We start from the raw sequence: 15,418 nt of genomic DNA on the forward strand, positions 1-15,418 counted from the left end.
CGGACAGTAACACGGAGATCCCACCATACACACCCCTGCGCGGACAGTAACACAGAGATCCCGCCATGCACACCCCTGCACTGACAGCAGTACAGAAAGCCCCATCGCTCTGCCCCACCCCTGCAGTGACAGCGGCATGGTGACCCCCATTGCTCTGCCCCGCCCGTGCCCACCCTGGCACTGATGCAGCACACAGAGCCCCATAGCTCTGCTCGCTCGTGCCCGCCCCTGCACACTCACGTGGCTCGCTCGCAGGGCGGAGAGACCACCGGTGCCTTACTACTGGCCAGCGCAGGCTGACGTCAGCGCCTTCCTGGGCCGCCCTATCTCCCGGAATATGAGTCAGAGCTCAGGGTGTTTTCCATGCCCTTGCACTTTATATGCTCAGAGAACTTGGGGGGACACAGGGCACAGAGACAGTGGTGCCCTCTCCCCTCGGGGCTGCCTCAGTCCTGGCAAGGCCCTCGGACAGGCCAGTACATCACTGTCCCCGGGAGGCAGCCACCGCAGGGCTCAGAGCCGCTCCCTGCCCTGCGGTCCTGCCCCGGGCCTCACCCCGAGTGCCTCCACTTCCTCCCGGGAGGGTGGGGGGAGGGCCTCGCAGATTGTGGCTTCCCACACGAGGATGGATGGGGTCATCCACCTTCTCTGTAGATGAGGGACTTGGAACCCGGGGTGTGGGGGGACAGCGGGGTATCCTCCCTGGCTGTATGGAGACATTGCTGACGGGTGACGCTGTGTGTGAGGTTGAGGTGTGCAATGTGATGATTTGATACATGTACATGTTACGAAATGATCACCACAATAAGGTTTGTGAACAACAGCCGGATTTTTAATGTGATTTTTTTAACGACTGGATGCTGCATTTGAAGCCAAGCCGCAACGCGGAGGCCCCCTGACCACTCCTCACCCACACACCGGCCCCCTTCCGTGTGGGACGGAGCCCCCAGCTCCCCACCCTCCCAGGCTGCCTCTGGGGCAGGGGGACTTCCTGGAAGCGGTCCAGGGAGCCTCGGGCATGGGGTCCGGTGTGGGTGTGAGAAGAACCCAGCCAGGACGTGGAGCGGGGGCGGGACAGCTGGAACAGCATCTAGCCGGCACCCTGGCCCTGCTGCCTGGCTCCTGGGCCTGGCGAGCTGCGGCCTGCCCGGCAGGAGGGCTAGCCAGGTGGGGACGGGGAGCAGGAGCTGACTCAGCACCCCGGGACCAGGCTGCTGTCGGAAGCTGTGAGCTTGGAAGTCCCCGCTCCGCTCTCCCTGGGGCATGGCCTGGGGGCGGAGGGGGGCCTCTGACCTGGGTGCTGAGGGCTCCCCCCCTCAGGAGTCCTGGCTGTGGCAGGTCGCCAGGAGGCCAGCGCTGCAGGCCTGTCGAAGTCTGTCTGAACTAAGCGGTGCCTTTCTTTTCCACGCCGCCCGAGTCTCCAAGTAAAGTACATTCCACCAGAAGAGAGAAACGTGGACTTCCTCCTGCCCCCTCCCCACCCGCTCCTCCCTGGGGCGAGGCTGAGATGACAGGGGACAAGTTGGAGGGACCCCTGGGAGCCTGTCCCCCTTGGGAAGCCCTGCACCAGACCAGGACGTCAGACCTTCCCCGGGCTGCACCCGGAGAACGGCCCGCAGTCGGAGCGGCGCGGGAGCACGTGTGTGCCCACAGCCCCGGCCGTCCACCGCAGACAGCCGCCTCCAGCCACGCATCTGTCCGGCTCACAGTTTACGACGGCCCTGAGCACTCGCCCCGGCTCAGCAGAAGCAGGAGCTCCATGTCTGTTTGAAACCCTGGCGCTTGTGATCCCGTCAGTGAGGCGCCCTGGCTTGCGGAGTGCGGGAGCCGGAGCCAGCGGGGCCGCCTCGCCTGGCCAGCGCACCCAGCCTACACTCCTGGGGAACCTGGGGCAGTTGGTCCCCCGCCTCGCCCACCAGCTGGCCCCCACGGCACCTCTCCTGGGCTCTCGGATGCTCCGAGGTGAATGGATAGAAGATCATTAGCTTGGCCCCCTCGGTCACCTCCCTGGCCTGGCGTGGCCTCCAGGACCGTCCACAGCAGCCCTGTCTCGGTTGGAGTCAGAAAGGAGCCTGGTGGGTGACCAGCATGGCCCTGCCGAGGGAGGCGGAGGTGGACCCCCATACAGAAGGGCCATAGGAGCAGGATCCTGAACCAGGGTCCTCGCCCCCTGCCCAGCTCCAACCCTGTGTTCTGTGCAGCTGTGTCCTCACAAGGCCGCCTGGCTACTAGCTTCACCGGGAACCCCCTCCCCCCGTCCCTCCAGTCACTAGAGGGTCACCTCAACCACTTCCTGGTGACATCGCTGGTGCAAGGGGGGCGCACTGGCCTCTCCTGGAGCACATGTGAGGAGCCCCAGCACCGCTTCGTGCTGCGTGCGTGTGCGAGGGGAACACAGGGTTCACCTCAAGACACCCCTCATGGCAGAGACAGGTGCTTCCCCTGAGCCCGGTGCGGGCACAGCCATCCTCACATGGCACAGGCACGGCCCTGGGCTGGGGTCCCCGGAGCCGGACAGGGCAGTGTGGTGACGGGCCGGAGGCTAGGACCCGGCGAGGGCAGCCTGGACGCGCGGTGCTGGCAGCCGTGCTCGGAAGGAGCTCTGGCCGGGGGCGTTCGCCCTGTGACTACGGGCTCTCTGTGCACGCTTGGGTAACGGGGGGGCGGGAGGAAGACCGGACAGATGCCCCCGTCTGTCCCCACACCTGCCCCTGCGTCCCCGGCCTCTCTGCCCCTTCCAGTGCTCCGGGCAGGCCCGTCTTCTCAGTCTGGTGGCCTTCCTTCCACCCATGGGCTGGGGGTCCTTCCCCGAGGGCAGAGAACGCTGACGTTGGCCTGCATGCCACCCCCAGCCCACGTGCCCAGCTTTCCTCCCATCCTGCTCGGCCGGTCCCCCCGGGAAGCAGGGGTCCCCAAGGGGGCGGCCCCTGGAGTCCCCCCTCACGAACGTCCGCAGGCCAGGGTGCCAGAGAACTGGGCCCAGATCACAGGACCCTTTCTGGGGAAGAAAGACCATGCAGGGGTGAGGCCGGGGGCTGGGCATTCTGGAAACCTCAGGTTCTCAGGCCTGTGGGGTGGGTGTGGAAGAAAGCTGGCCAGCTGCCCCGCACTCAGTGGGGTCTGCTCGTCGTGAAGGAACAGTGACGGAACGAGCCGCCCGGTGGCCCCATGCCCCACCAGGAATGGGCTGGCCCGCCATCCCCGGCTGGACCAGGGACACAGACCTACTCAAGAGTGGGCAGCCCCGTGGTGTCTGACATGGGGCCCTGGCCAGTTTGCTCATCCAGGCACTTTCGTGGGGCAGGCAGGACCGGTGGGGAGCACGCAGGGGAAGGGTGGTCAGATGTTAGGGCTCGGAAGTGGAAGGGACCTGAGACACTGGGGCGCGGAGGACATGGGGCAGGGGGCCCACTGCCCGTGGGGAGGAGGCTCGGCTCCGGCATCCGGCCGCGAGGTGCTGTGCGCTGCTGCCGAGAGATAGGTTTGAGTCCTCAAGAGACGTTCTTGAGGAAGAGGAGGGGGGGAGCACAGGATGGACGTGGTGGCCTGCCCAGGAACTTGGGTGAACGCAGCCCGCTGCCCTGAGGGTGGGCCGGGGGAGCCAAGGCAGGTGGGACTTCCGGGGCCTGCTTCCTAAGCAGGACCGAGGTGCTGCGGCGGGGAGGGGGCCCTGCAGGCGGGGAGGCTGGGGTGGGCGCACAGGGCCCGCGGGCGGTGCGGGGAGGGCGGCCGGAGCCGGATCCAGCAGGACAGCAAGGCGAAGCTCCTCTGCAGCCAGGAGGCAGCCCGGGTGCCCGAGGGCTGGCTTGTGCCTGCCGGAAAGGCAGCCTTGAAGGTTTTGGAGAAGGAGGAGCGCGTGGAGACCGCCCACAGGCAGCAGGGTCACCTGGGGCACGGGGCTGACGTGTCCACCGGCAGCGGGATCCCGTGACCCCACGGGACTGAGCAAGTGTTACAACATGCCACCCATCCAGCTGTAGAAGCCCTTTCTGCTCTGCCTCCAAAAGGACCTGTCAGTTCTCTCTTTGAAATCAGGTGCCGTTCCAAACAGTAAAACAGACACGGTTTGGTCAACCTTCAGACATAAACGCAGGTGTAACAACACAGAGCACTGCAGATGGGTGCCGTCTGGTAAACTTTCCAGAGACCAAAATGTCCCGTATCTGACCACCGGCTTGGTAGCCACGGCCGTGTGCGGCTGGTGGGACTGGAAAGCCAAAATTCTGTCCCTTCTTTTGTTGTTCGACTTCACTTACATGTCACAGGTGCGTGGTGAGTGGGACCTTCCGCTGCGCCTCCGCTCAGCCAGGTCCTCTCCCAGGACTTCGAGCGAACCGCCGCCCTGGTTTCTGTCCCCATCTACAACCGCTGGTGGCCACAGCAGCGGTCGGAGGATGGGGCCACGCTGGCCACCCGGGCGTCCATGGCACCCGCCACCATCAGAAGCGCCCTGGGCTCCATTTCCCAGAGGGAGTGAACACCAGCCGTTCACCCGGGCGCCTGTGGGTGCGACCCGAGCGGCTCCGTCCTGACAACAGGGCCACGAGTGTCCTCGGGCGAATGGCACTGTGGGCACATGGCTTTCTGTCGGTAAATAGCCAATAGCGGCTGTCCCAGAGACGCGAGGCAGGGTGACTTTCACCCCGTGAATCGGCCGCGGGTCTGGCCAGCAGCACCCCCTCCTCTGGGCCACCCCGGGTTGAACGTCACACACTGTGCTCCCTGCGTTTCCGAAGCCGCGCCGCCCTGCTGCCTCCATCCGGCAGAACAGCCCCACGCCTGCGCAGGGCCGCGGGCGCGCTCCGGCCGTTTCTTTGGTTGCCTTCCCACCGCACCGTGTGCACATGTCCCCGTTCCGGGCCGTCCTGGTGCAGGGTGTGGACACGCCTCCTCCGCGCACACGGTGCTAGTGCTGCCAGGAAAGGGCCGCGTGCGCGCTCAAGGGCGCGTGGTGCGGCCGGATCACTGACCGGGCCTCGCCCCCTCCCCCCAGGTCCCTGGCCGTCGGGCCCCAGTACTCATCCCTGGGCACTCAGCCCATCCTGTGCGCCAGCATCCCGGGCCTGGTGCCCAAGCAGCTGCGGTTCTGCCGGAACTACGTGGAGATCATGCCCAGCGTGGCCGAGGGCATCAAGATCAGCATCCAGGAGTGCCAGCACCAGTTCCGCGGCCGCCGCTGGAACTGCACCACCGTCAACAACAGCCTGGCCATCTTCGGGCCCGTGCTGGACAAAGGTACGCGGGCGCCCATCGCGGCCTTCAGGCAGGTCCACGCAGCCCCCCTTCCGTGACAGGAGCGCTCTGCCGCTCACCGTCTCCCCTGGCTGGGTATGGGAGCCGCGCCTCCCGCAGGGGGGCTGCACCCGGCAGACCTCACCCTCCTGGGGGCTCCTGGGTAGGGTAGGTACAGTCCCTGGGGCACAAGATTAACCGTCACAGGCTTCCCACAGGAGCCAGGCCTTCAGGGGATCTTGGAGAGAAAATAAGAGAATTTGTATTAAAACAATAAAACACAGGAGGGAGGCGGGGGTGGGGGCCACAGAGGCACACTGTGGGGGTTGTTCTACCGGTCCTGGGGCTGGAGAGCTGTTGTAGGAAGGAGAAAAAGATGAGAGGTGAGTGTTGGCTAATTTTTGGGGAAGAGCGCGTTTTCAGCATAGTGGTTTGCGCAGTCGTCACCACATGTCATACTCCCGACGTGTGCCGGTCAGGGGTCAGCACAGCTGCATCTCACCTGGTCCCCGGTCTGGGACACGTCTGGCGGCTCAGGCTACGCTCAGCAAAAACACCCAGAAGTGGCCTCTGCAATATGGTGGCTGGACCCCCCCCAGGCAGGCAGGGAGGGAGCGATGCTCCTTTCACACAGCACAGTGTGTTCGGGATGCGTCCACACTGCCTGTGTCAGTGTGAATACTAGTCATCTGTGCACATAGACCCCATTTATTACACATGCGTCGCTGATGGACGTTTAGGTGATTTCCACTTTTGGCTATTGTGAAGAGCGTTGTTATGGATGCTTTTGTACAAGTCTCTATTTAAATACCTGCTCCCGAATCTTTTTCGTGTATTCTCAGGAATGGAATTGTTCCGTGTAAGCTTTGGGGGAAACACCACACTGGTTTCCACAGCAACCGCACCATCTTGCGTTCCCACCGGCAGCGCACGAGAGCTCCAGTTCCACATCCTTACCACCCGTGTTATTCTGTGTCTTCCCTTCAGCCGTCCGGTGGGTGCCAACTGGTATCTCACTGCGGTTTTTCTCTGCGTGTCCCCAGGGGCTAACAATGTTGAGCATCTTTTCATGAGCTTGCGGGCCATCTGTATGTCTTCTTTAGGGAAGTGCCTGTTCAAGTTCTCCGCCCAACGTTTAGCTGACGTGCTTATCGTTTTGCGCTTGGGTTCCCCGAGCCCTTTATATATTCTAGACACTGGATTTGTAGCAGATCTGTGATCTGCAAACCTTTTCCTAGTTGTATAGGATGTCCTCTCTCTGTTGAAATAGTTTCCTATAATGCACAGACGTTTTAAATTTTGGTGAAGTCCAAAAGTGAAATGTCATATCGAAGTAAGCATTGTGTAATCTAGGCTCACAAAGATTTACACCTGTTTTCTTCTAATATAGTTTCATCTCTTACATTTAATCTTTGATCTGTAGTAACTGAATGTTTGGGTATGGTGTGAGGTAGGAGCCCAACTTTATTCTTTTGCATGTGGAAATCTAGTTACTCCAACCCCATCAGCTGTGGAACAGATTAGTTTTCCCCATTGAATGGTCTTGGGCCCCCTGTCAAAACTCCATTGGCCACAGATGTGTGGGTTTATTTCTGGACCCTCAATTCCATTCCTTTGGTCTGTATGACTCCTTTTTTGCCATCCCCACACTATTTTGATGGATTTACCTCTGTAGTGTGTTTTGAGGTCAGGAAATGCAAATCATCTATTCTGTTTTTCTTTTACAAAATTGTTTTGGCAGTCGGGTGCCTTGCCATTCCATATGAATTTTAGGATCACCTTCTCCATGTCTGTGAAAAAGGCTTTTGGGATTTTGATGGGCAATCCATTCAGGCTGGAGATTATTTGGGAGAGTATTGACATCTTAACAATATTAAGCCTTCTAATCCTTTAACATGGGATGTGTTCCTGTTTGTTTAGGTCTTTCTTGGTTCCTTCTGGCACCAATTTGTAGCTTTTGGTGTACAAGTCTTGTACCTCCCTCATTAATGCATTCTTAAGTATTTTATCCTTTTTGATTTCTTGTAAATGGAATTATTCTCTTAATTTCCTTTTTGGATTATTTATTGACTATATAGAAATATAACTAATTTTTGTGTTTCGATCCTATATCCTGCAACTTTGCTTAATTTGTCTGGTAGCTCTGAGACGTTTTCGGTAGGTCCTTAGATTTTCTTTTTTTTTTAATTTTTTAATGTTTATTTTCAAGAAAGAGAGAGAGACAAAGTGTGAGCAGGGGAAGAGCAGAGAAAGAGGGAGACACAGAATCTGAAGCAGCTCCAGGCTCTGAGCTGTCAGCACAGAGCCTGACCCGGGGCTCGAACCCATGGACCATGAGATCGTGACCTGAGCTGAAGTCAGATGCTTAACCAACTGGGCCACCCAGGTGCCCCTAAGATTTTCTATATATAGGATAATGTCACCTATGAATGGTGACAGTTTTACTTCTTCCTGTCTAATCTGTAGACCTTTGATTTCTTCTTTTGGTGTAACACTCTGTCTAGCACTGCCACACCGTGTCTCGGAGAGGTGGTGAGAGTGGGCAAGCTTGTCTTGTTCCTGGTCTTAGGGAGAAGCACCCAAGTCTTTCACCATCGAGTAAGAGGTTAGCTGCGGGTTTTCCGTAACTGCCCTTTATTAGGTTGAGGAAATTCACTTCCATTCCTCCTCTGTTGAGTTTTTATATCATGAAAGGGTGTTGGATTATATCAAATGCTTTTTCTGCTCCAATTAAGATGCCCATGTGGTTTTGTTCCTTCATTCTCTTAGTGTGATGTGTTATTATTGGTTGATTTTTCTACACTGAAGCACCCTTGCATTCTTGGGATAAATCCCCATTGGTCATGGTCAATAATCCCTTTAACATGCTGGAGGATTTGGTTTGCAAGTATTTTGTTGAGGATTTCGGCATCAATATGTACAAGCGGCATTGACCTGGCGTTCTCTTTCACCGCAGTGTCTGTCTGGCTGTGGTATTAGGGCGGCACTGGCCTCAGAGAATGATTAGGAAGTGTTCCCTCCTCTTCTACTTCTTGTAAGAGCTTGAGAGGGATTGGTGTGGATTGATTCTTCTTTAACTGATAGAATCCACAAGCAAAGCTTTGCTTTTGGGGGGAGGTTTTAAATTACTGATTTGATCTTATTACTTGTTACAGGTCTGTTCAGATGTTCTATTTCTTCTTGAGTCAGTTCTGCTATTTGCGTGTGCTAGGAATGTATCCATTTCATCTAGGTCACTCTTTCGTTTTTGAAGAATAGTCTTGCCACATGTAGAATTCTTGGTTGACACTGTTTTCCTACAGTACCTTAAATCTGTCATTCCACTGCCTTCTGACTCTGGTTTCTGATGAGGAATTTGCTGCTAATCTCATGAAGAAGTCTCTGTACACAACAAGATGTTTCTCTCTTGCTGCTTCAAGATTCTCATTTTCTCTATCTTTTGATAGCTAATTAAAATATGTCTCAGTGTGGATCTCTCTCGTTTACCCAAGCTGAAGTTTGTTGAACCTCCTGGATATCTTGATTCAAGTCTTTATCAGATTTGAAACATTTTGGCCATCATTTCTTCCAATGTTCTTTCTGCCCCTTTCTCTCTGTCCTCTCCTGGGACTCCCACAGTGTGACGTTTATCACTATATTTGATAGTGTCCCACAGGCCTGTTCAGTTTTCTCCATTCTTACTTCCTTCTGCTCCTCAGACCGCATAATTGCAATTGAATTATCTTCGGGGTCACCGATTCTTTCTTCTGCCTGCTCAGCTGTGCTGTTGAAAACCTCTAGCAAATATTCTGTTCCAGCTATCATGCTCGTTGGCCCCACAATTTCTATTTCATTGCTTTTTGTAATTTCTCTCTCTTTGCTGACAATTCGCTCTTTGTTGAGACTGTGTTCTCCTGATTTCTTTTATCCTTTGAGCGTATTTAGGATAGTTGATTCAGAGTCTTTATCCACTGCATCCAATACTTTAGCTTCCTTGAGATACCATCTGTTACTTTCCTTTTCCCTCTGAGGGGCCTGTACTCCCTTGTATCGTTGTAGGCCTTGTAACTTTATGGTGGAGTCTGAACCTTACGATTATTATAAATGGTAGTTCAGGAGATCAAATCATTTCCCCTCCTCAGAGTTCAGTATGCTTATTGTGGGTAGTACTCTCTTGTTTCTTTACTGACTTTTCTCTAGCTTGTGGTTTAGCAAAAACTTCCTTGGCCTTGGAGGAAATGAAAAGGAAAACAGAGAGAAGGAAGAACACTTACTCCTCCGGTCTCTGCAGACTGGCCGTGTTGCACAGGCCTTCGACCTCAGCTAGTCTGCGCTCCGCTCTGCCCAGGCTCACTTCCCGCCTGCACCGAGCAGATCGCCGCAGGTGGAAACTGATGGTCTCTCCTCAGCTTGCGTTCTGCCCTTGGTGTGCACATGACTTTCATCTCCTGGTACACAGGAGCTTTGCGAACCCTTCACTCCCCAAGGCGGCAACCCCCCGCTGGCCCCCCAGCCTGTCAGTACGTCTGTTGTGGGCCCCAACTCTAATTTTTTGCTTCACGGGCAGCAGCTCGTTCATCCCATTTTCAGTGTTTTCCAGGAATACCTTCCTCTTAGCCACTGTTCCACCCGAGAGAGCTCTGAGGTGGGCATCAGTTTTTCAAGAAACCCCAGACAGACCAAAGGAGGCAAATTCTTCAGGAGCAGCATCTACTCTGCTCCCTCTGGAACCATCCACCCACGCGGGGTCAATGCATTCGGTCACCTCAAGACCTCTCTGTGCCAGGGAGGGTGGCAGGCTGTGCCACCTTGTCAAAGACACCTTTCCCTAGAGTCGGCATTTGCTTGGTTGCTCACAACCTTGAACCCCTTTCCAGGGTTCTGATGACACAGGCTCTGACAGTTTTTGTTCTATTTTTTCCGTGTTTCTCTGGAGGGTTGGGCCCTGGGAGCTCCTCCCTCTGCCATTTTGCTGATGTGACTCCATACCACCTTCTGAGAGCTGACCTCAGAGGCCATGCGGCACCACGTTCTGTTGTCCAAGGCCGTTACATAGGCCCGCCTGGGTTCTAAGATGGGGGTACAGATCCCGTCCCTCAGTGGCATGTTGAGGTCCCGCCTGGGTTCTAAGATGGGGGTACAGATCCCGTCCCTCAGTGGCATGTTGAGGTCCCCTTGGGGGAACACCCACCGCTGCGGCTGCCGCCGGTACGCAGAGGAAAGCAGGACAAGAGACATCTCAGAGGAAGGCGCACTGGGACCACTGGTGCACATGGAGAGCTGGGCGGGGGGAGCCTGAGAGTGCGACCAAACATTCATGGAGGGTTGGTGGTGTTGGATGGCATTTGTTCAAGGGCCGGAGGCCCCCCCCCCCAACTTCAAGTGGCCATGGCCATGCCCAGGAGCCATGTAGTGTAGGGAGGGGGGTCACGCCATATGACCTTGACTGGTGAGTCACCGGCTTCCTGGAATGTCGGCGTCCCTGTCTATAAAATGGGAGACTAATTGCCACTCAGCTGACTTCACAGAGCTGCTGTTTGGGGTAATTACATGGTCATCCCCACAGGGACAGCTGCTGCCATGTGTGGGAGGAGTCAGGGCCACAGCGCCCTGTGCAACGTCGGCCATGGGGGAGCGTGTGGTGGGTGGGTGTGCGTGTGTGAGCACACGAGTGTGGTGTGGCTGCACCAACACAGGTCCCGTGCTGTCGCGTGGCCAGTGGTGTGGTGGCCTGGGAAGGCTCGTCCAGCAGGTCCCCAGACACCCCCGGGGGGTTCCCCTGCCCCAGGTGAGAAGGCATCTCAGGGGTTTCCAGAGGAGAGGAGCCTGAGCGGTCTGGAGAAACCGTCACCCGGGTGGGGGAGGAAGGCAGTGGCGGCAGGGCCACACCCCGCCAGAAGGCCCGGGAAGGAAGTGTGGTTTACCTCTGGGTTCGATTCTATCCCACGGTCTACACGCCTGTTCTTTCTGGTCCTGTGTGGGGTTAGAAATCAGGAAGTGTGAGTCCTCCAACTTTGCGTTGCTTTGTCAGACCTGCTCTGATTGGTCAGCGTCCCTTACCATTCTGTGTGGGTTTTGGAATCAACTTGTCAATTTCTGCAAAACACACACACACACACACACACACACACACACACACACACACAAAACCAAAAAACAAACAAACACACACACCACATTTCTAGGGATCGGGTTGCCTCTGCAGATGGCTCTGGGGAACGTCGGCATCTTGATGTTCGGCCGCCCCTTCTGTGAACACGGGGTGTCTCTCCGGATATCTGGCCTCCTTCAGTTTCTTTCAATGACATGGGGCAGTTTTCAGGGCACAAACCTCACGGTTGTTTTGTTTAATTTATTGCAAAGTATTTTACTCTTTTTGATGCTGTGGTAAGTGGAATTGTTTCCTTAATCCCACTTTTGGATCGTCCAGGCTGGTGCATGGAGGGGGCCGGCCGGCCCCTGACTCGCCCTCCGGTCTGGACCGTTGTTGGCGCTCTGTGAGTTCTGACGGAGCTGCTGGCCATCGCGTAGGATTTCCATGCCATTTGGTCGTAGGAACCACTTCCCTTCTTCCCCCCAATCTGGATTTTTTATGTCTTGCTCCTTGCCTTGGCTGGATCTCAGGGGTGGCTTCTGTCTTTCACCCTTGGGCAGCCTGATCTTAAATGTTAAAGATCCAGGTGGGAGGGCCTCATTCACATGGAGGAATAGGGAACACGGCAGCGTTTTGCTGTAACGTATCTCTCAGTTCTCCGAATTTTCCCTGCGTTGCATGTGACAAAAATCACAGAGTGATCGATCATCAAGGAACCTGAAAAATCTGTCAGCTCATGGCTTGGTTGTGTGGAGAGCAAGGAGTTGGACGTGCCTGTTCCGCACAGAGCTCCAGGGCCTAGAAGCCTGGGAGGCCCCTTCCGGGACAAGTGAGGGTTGGTGGGTGTAGGAGGGCGGGCAGAAAGGAAGTGGGGATCCAGGGGCAGACGCCTTGGAAGCACCCAAGTGATCCAAGGATCCCGGCCCATTTCCGTGCACCCCCAGGGATACATGGACCTGCCTGGGAGACCCCTGGGGTAAGCCGTCATTCCACTGGGACGCAGCACCCTGGCCACGAGCGCCAGCCCTTTCCGACATGTGCATACATCAGATTACATCTCAGGGCAGGCCCGAGACCCTCCGGTTCTGCTCAGACAGGCCTGCAAACTCCTCAGGCAGGGCGGCCTCCGAGGGCCCTTGGCCTCTGCACCTGCTCCCCGCTGCTCTGCCCTGCGTTACCACCGCCCGCCCCGCCCCCGGAGGACCCTCTCCTCGGGCCTTATCCACTCCCCGCCTGCTTCGGACAGCCGCTGCGCACAGACTTCTCTGCCCGTGCAGACCTGTCTGCCTCTGCACCTTGTCCTCACGCTCCCCACAGTCCGAAAGGGGCTCCCTCCTGCAATCCTCCTTGTCACTGGTCCACCTTTTCCTTCATCCTCTGCCCAGGCCCCGACAGCTGCTGCACATTTCCTGCCTCCGGCCCCACCATCACCATCCCATCCCAGGACGAGTGCCAGGCCCTACAGGGCGCTCTTGAGTCCGCATGGGTCCCCGTCACGCAGCACGAGTGCAGGGCAGGTGCCGGGGCAGTGAGGAGCACACGGCTGCTGCTTCAGAAGGAAGTGCTGAGCGGCTGGGCTGGCTTCCCGGAGGAGGGGTCTCCTGAGCTGGAGAGAAGGGACATTTTTACTGTGCTTTCTGGGGGCATGCTAAGTGTTCGCATGCGGGGTGGGGGACTTGAATCTAACCCCCAGCTGATGAACAGCGGCTCTGGGGACAAGTGAAAACCCTGAGGAGCGGTACAGGGCCAGGCCAGGACTCCGGGGGACACCCCAGCCGGGGGGGGGCGGTCCTCAGGGTGCAGAGAATACTTGCTGGGGGTCTGGGACGATTGCAGAGCTCTCTCCAGGGCAGAGCAGACCCCCCAGTGCCCTGGGGGCTGGGACCCAAGAACCAGACAAGCCCCCGGCTTCCGGGCTGTGGCCCCAGAGAGCCCCATCCTCATCTGCGCCCCCTTGCGTTCTTGAAAGCCTGCGTCCTGGCACCTGTCCACTTACACGTATGTCTCCCACGTCCCTCCTCACGTCCACTCCCCCATGACCCCCACAGCCCCTCTCCATGTCCACACTCCTTTCTCTGCCCTCTGCTCCCCTGCCCCCTCCCCCCCCAGCCCCCCTCCACCCTTCCTTCATTTCTGCTGCAGGAAAATTGTCTCAGGCCCCAGGCGCTCACCACTTGGCTTTGATGGAAATAGAAAGCCCCTCTCCTCCTCGCCCGCCACGGGGCTGAGAAATGGCGGAATTCATTGTGGCCACAGAGCTGAATGGCCCTCGAGGAAGGAGCTGCCAGGTGCCCCAGAGAGAGGCCAGCTCTGGGAGGCCATTGTGGAGGCCCCAGCCTGCCCGCCTGGCCGCGCCTGCGGTAATCAATCTGATTGGATTAGGGTCAGGACGACCCTAATCGTGTCAGAGGTCACTCAGGCTTTGTGGCGGGGTCCACGGGGCGCCTGGCCACCCCTGCTGAGGCAGCCTCTTGAACAGAGCTTAACGCCGCCCAGCCAGCTGAGGAGAGGGGCCGGGCCCTGTGTGGACGTGTGCAAGCATGTGCGTGTGTGTCAGCACGTGTGTGTATGTGTGCACGCGCAGGGCGGGGGCCCGACGGGCCTGTGGGGAACCCGGGCTTGGGCGCTCGAGGTGAGCCTGGGCCGGGAAGAACCGCCCTCTGCGCTCTGCTCCGAAGGGGCCTGTGTCGAGGGGCAGAAAGCATCTGAAGAATTTGGAGTGCATGGCGGCTATCTGTCCCTCCAGGCAGGCCCCCGGGCACCTGAAGGACCTGCTCCCGCCCTCCCAGAGCCGGCCAACACCTCCTCTTGACCCCCAGGGAGGTGCGGGGGCGGTCCCAGGGCTCCCAGCCGGACACGCCCCTGGGGGAGCTCGGTGGCCACAGTGGCTGGGGTCCAGGCCAGTGGGCCTTCAGGCCACATGTGACTTTGCAGAAAAAGGCAAGCGGGGGCCTTGGTGCCTCTCCCACAAGCGCCCCAGCACTGCAGTGTGCAGGCGTGGTGTGGCCAGAACCTGGACGCCAGCGTCCTTGTCCACTCCCTCAGAGCCAGGGCGCCATGGGCCCGCTCCCCCTCCCCCCTCCCTGGGGACGCCAGGCCTGCCCCTCTCCATGGGGGAGCAGATGTCCCCAGCGGTACATGGGGAGGGGACTTTCCTCCCCATGCAGAGGTGGGTTGGCCCTACGATGGGGTCTGCAGCTGGACCTCAGCTGTTGGGGGCCCTGGGCTGGCCCCTGACAGCATCAGCATGGTCAGTTCTCCAGGACTGGGGGGGGAGGGGCTTCGGGGCGGGGTCCACAGGTGTCAATGGAGTTTTCTGCCAGGGCTCTGCCACCAGCGGTGCCCACCGTCTTCCCGGCTCCAGTCGGCCTTGTCCCCTGCCAGGAGCAGCCCCCCCCCCCCCCCCCCCCCCCCCCCCCCCCCCCCCCCCCCCCCCCCCCCCCCCCCCCCCCCGCCTCCCCGGCAGGCTCCAGCGGGTGGTCCCGCGGCCGCCCTGTGTGTCCAGGCCCGCGAGCAGGCACGGGCCGGGGCAGGCGGGCCGGGAAGGCACAAGCCATAGGTCCCAGGGGGGGCCGGGGAGGAGACGGAGGCCCCTGGGTGGGGGAAGCGGCATCCCGAATCCAGGTTGCGACCCCTGAACCCCATGGAAAGTGTTTCGGTTCCCGGTGGCTGGGGGGGCCCGGCCAGTCCCCGGCCTCCCCTGTATATCATTAACTCTGCGCCACGGGGGCGCCTGCAGGGTCCAGGAGAGACCCCGGCGACGCCCCGCCGCGCCCGGGCCCGGAGCACAATGTCCCCGCGACGAGGACAAGATTAAGCACAAGGCGGAGAGCAAGGCTGCGGGCGATTCACACGCCCTGGGAGCGCAGCGCCGAAGCGTGTGAACAGCGCGCCGCCGGCCTCGGGCGCGCATACCTCCCGGTTGCTATGACTGGCCGGCCGCGGCCTAATCGCCGACGAGGGGGAAATTCATATAAAATATCGCGGGCCATTGTGGGCCTAACGCGGCGTGGCGGTGGCTCACAAAGCCGGATTCATTAGCCCCAGCAGGTAACCGGGACGCCGGCCGCGCTGCCGGCCGCGCCGTGTCAGGGGCCGCGGCCGCCGCGGGGC

General features: G+C 58.7%; 1 protein-coding gene across 1 annotated transcript in view; it reads left to right on the forward strand.

Annotated features, from left to right (window-relative positions):
• WNT3A (Wnt family member 3A) overlaps window positions 1–15,418 on the forward strand; it is a 38,576-nt gene that overhangs the window by 8,641 nt on the left and 14,517 nt on the right. Inside the window, exon 2 of the mRNA XM_029942573.1 lies at window positions 4,994–5,235. Coding sequence (XP_029798433.1) covers window positions 4,994–5,235 — 242 coding nt within the window. The remainder of the gene's footprint in view (window positions 1–4,993; window positions 5,236–15,418) is intronic.

The sequence above is a fragment of the Suricata suricatta genome, chromosome 6, assembly GCF_006229205.1.
Source record: "Suricata suricatta isolate VVHF042 chromosome 6, meerkat_22Aug2017_6uvM2_HiC, whole genome shotgun sequence".
In the NCBI taxonomy this organism is placed as follows: Eukaryota; Metazoa; Chordata; class Mammalia; order Carnivora; family Herpestidae; genus Suricata; species Suricata suricatta.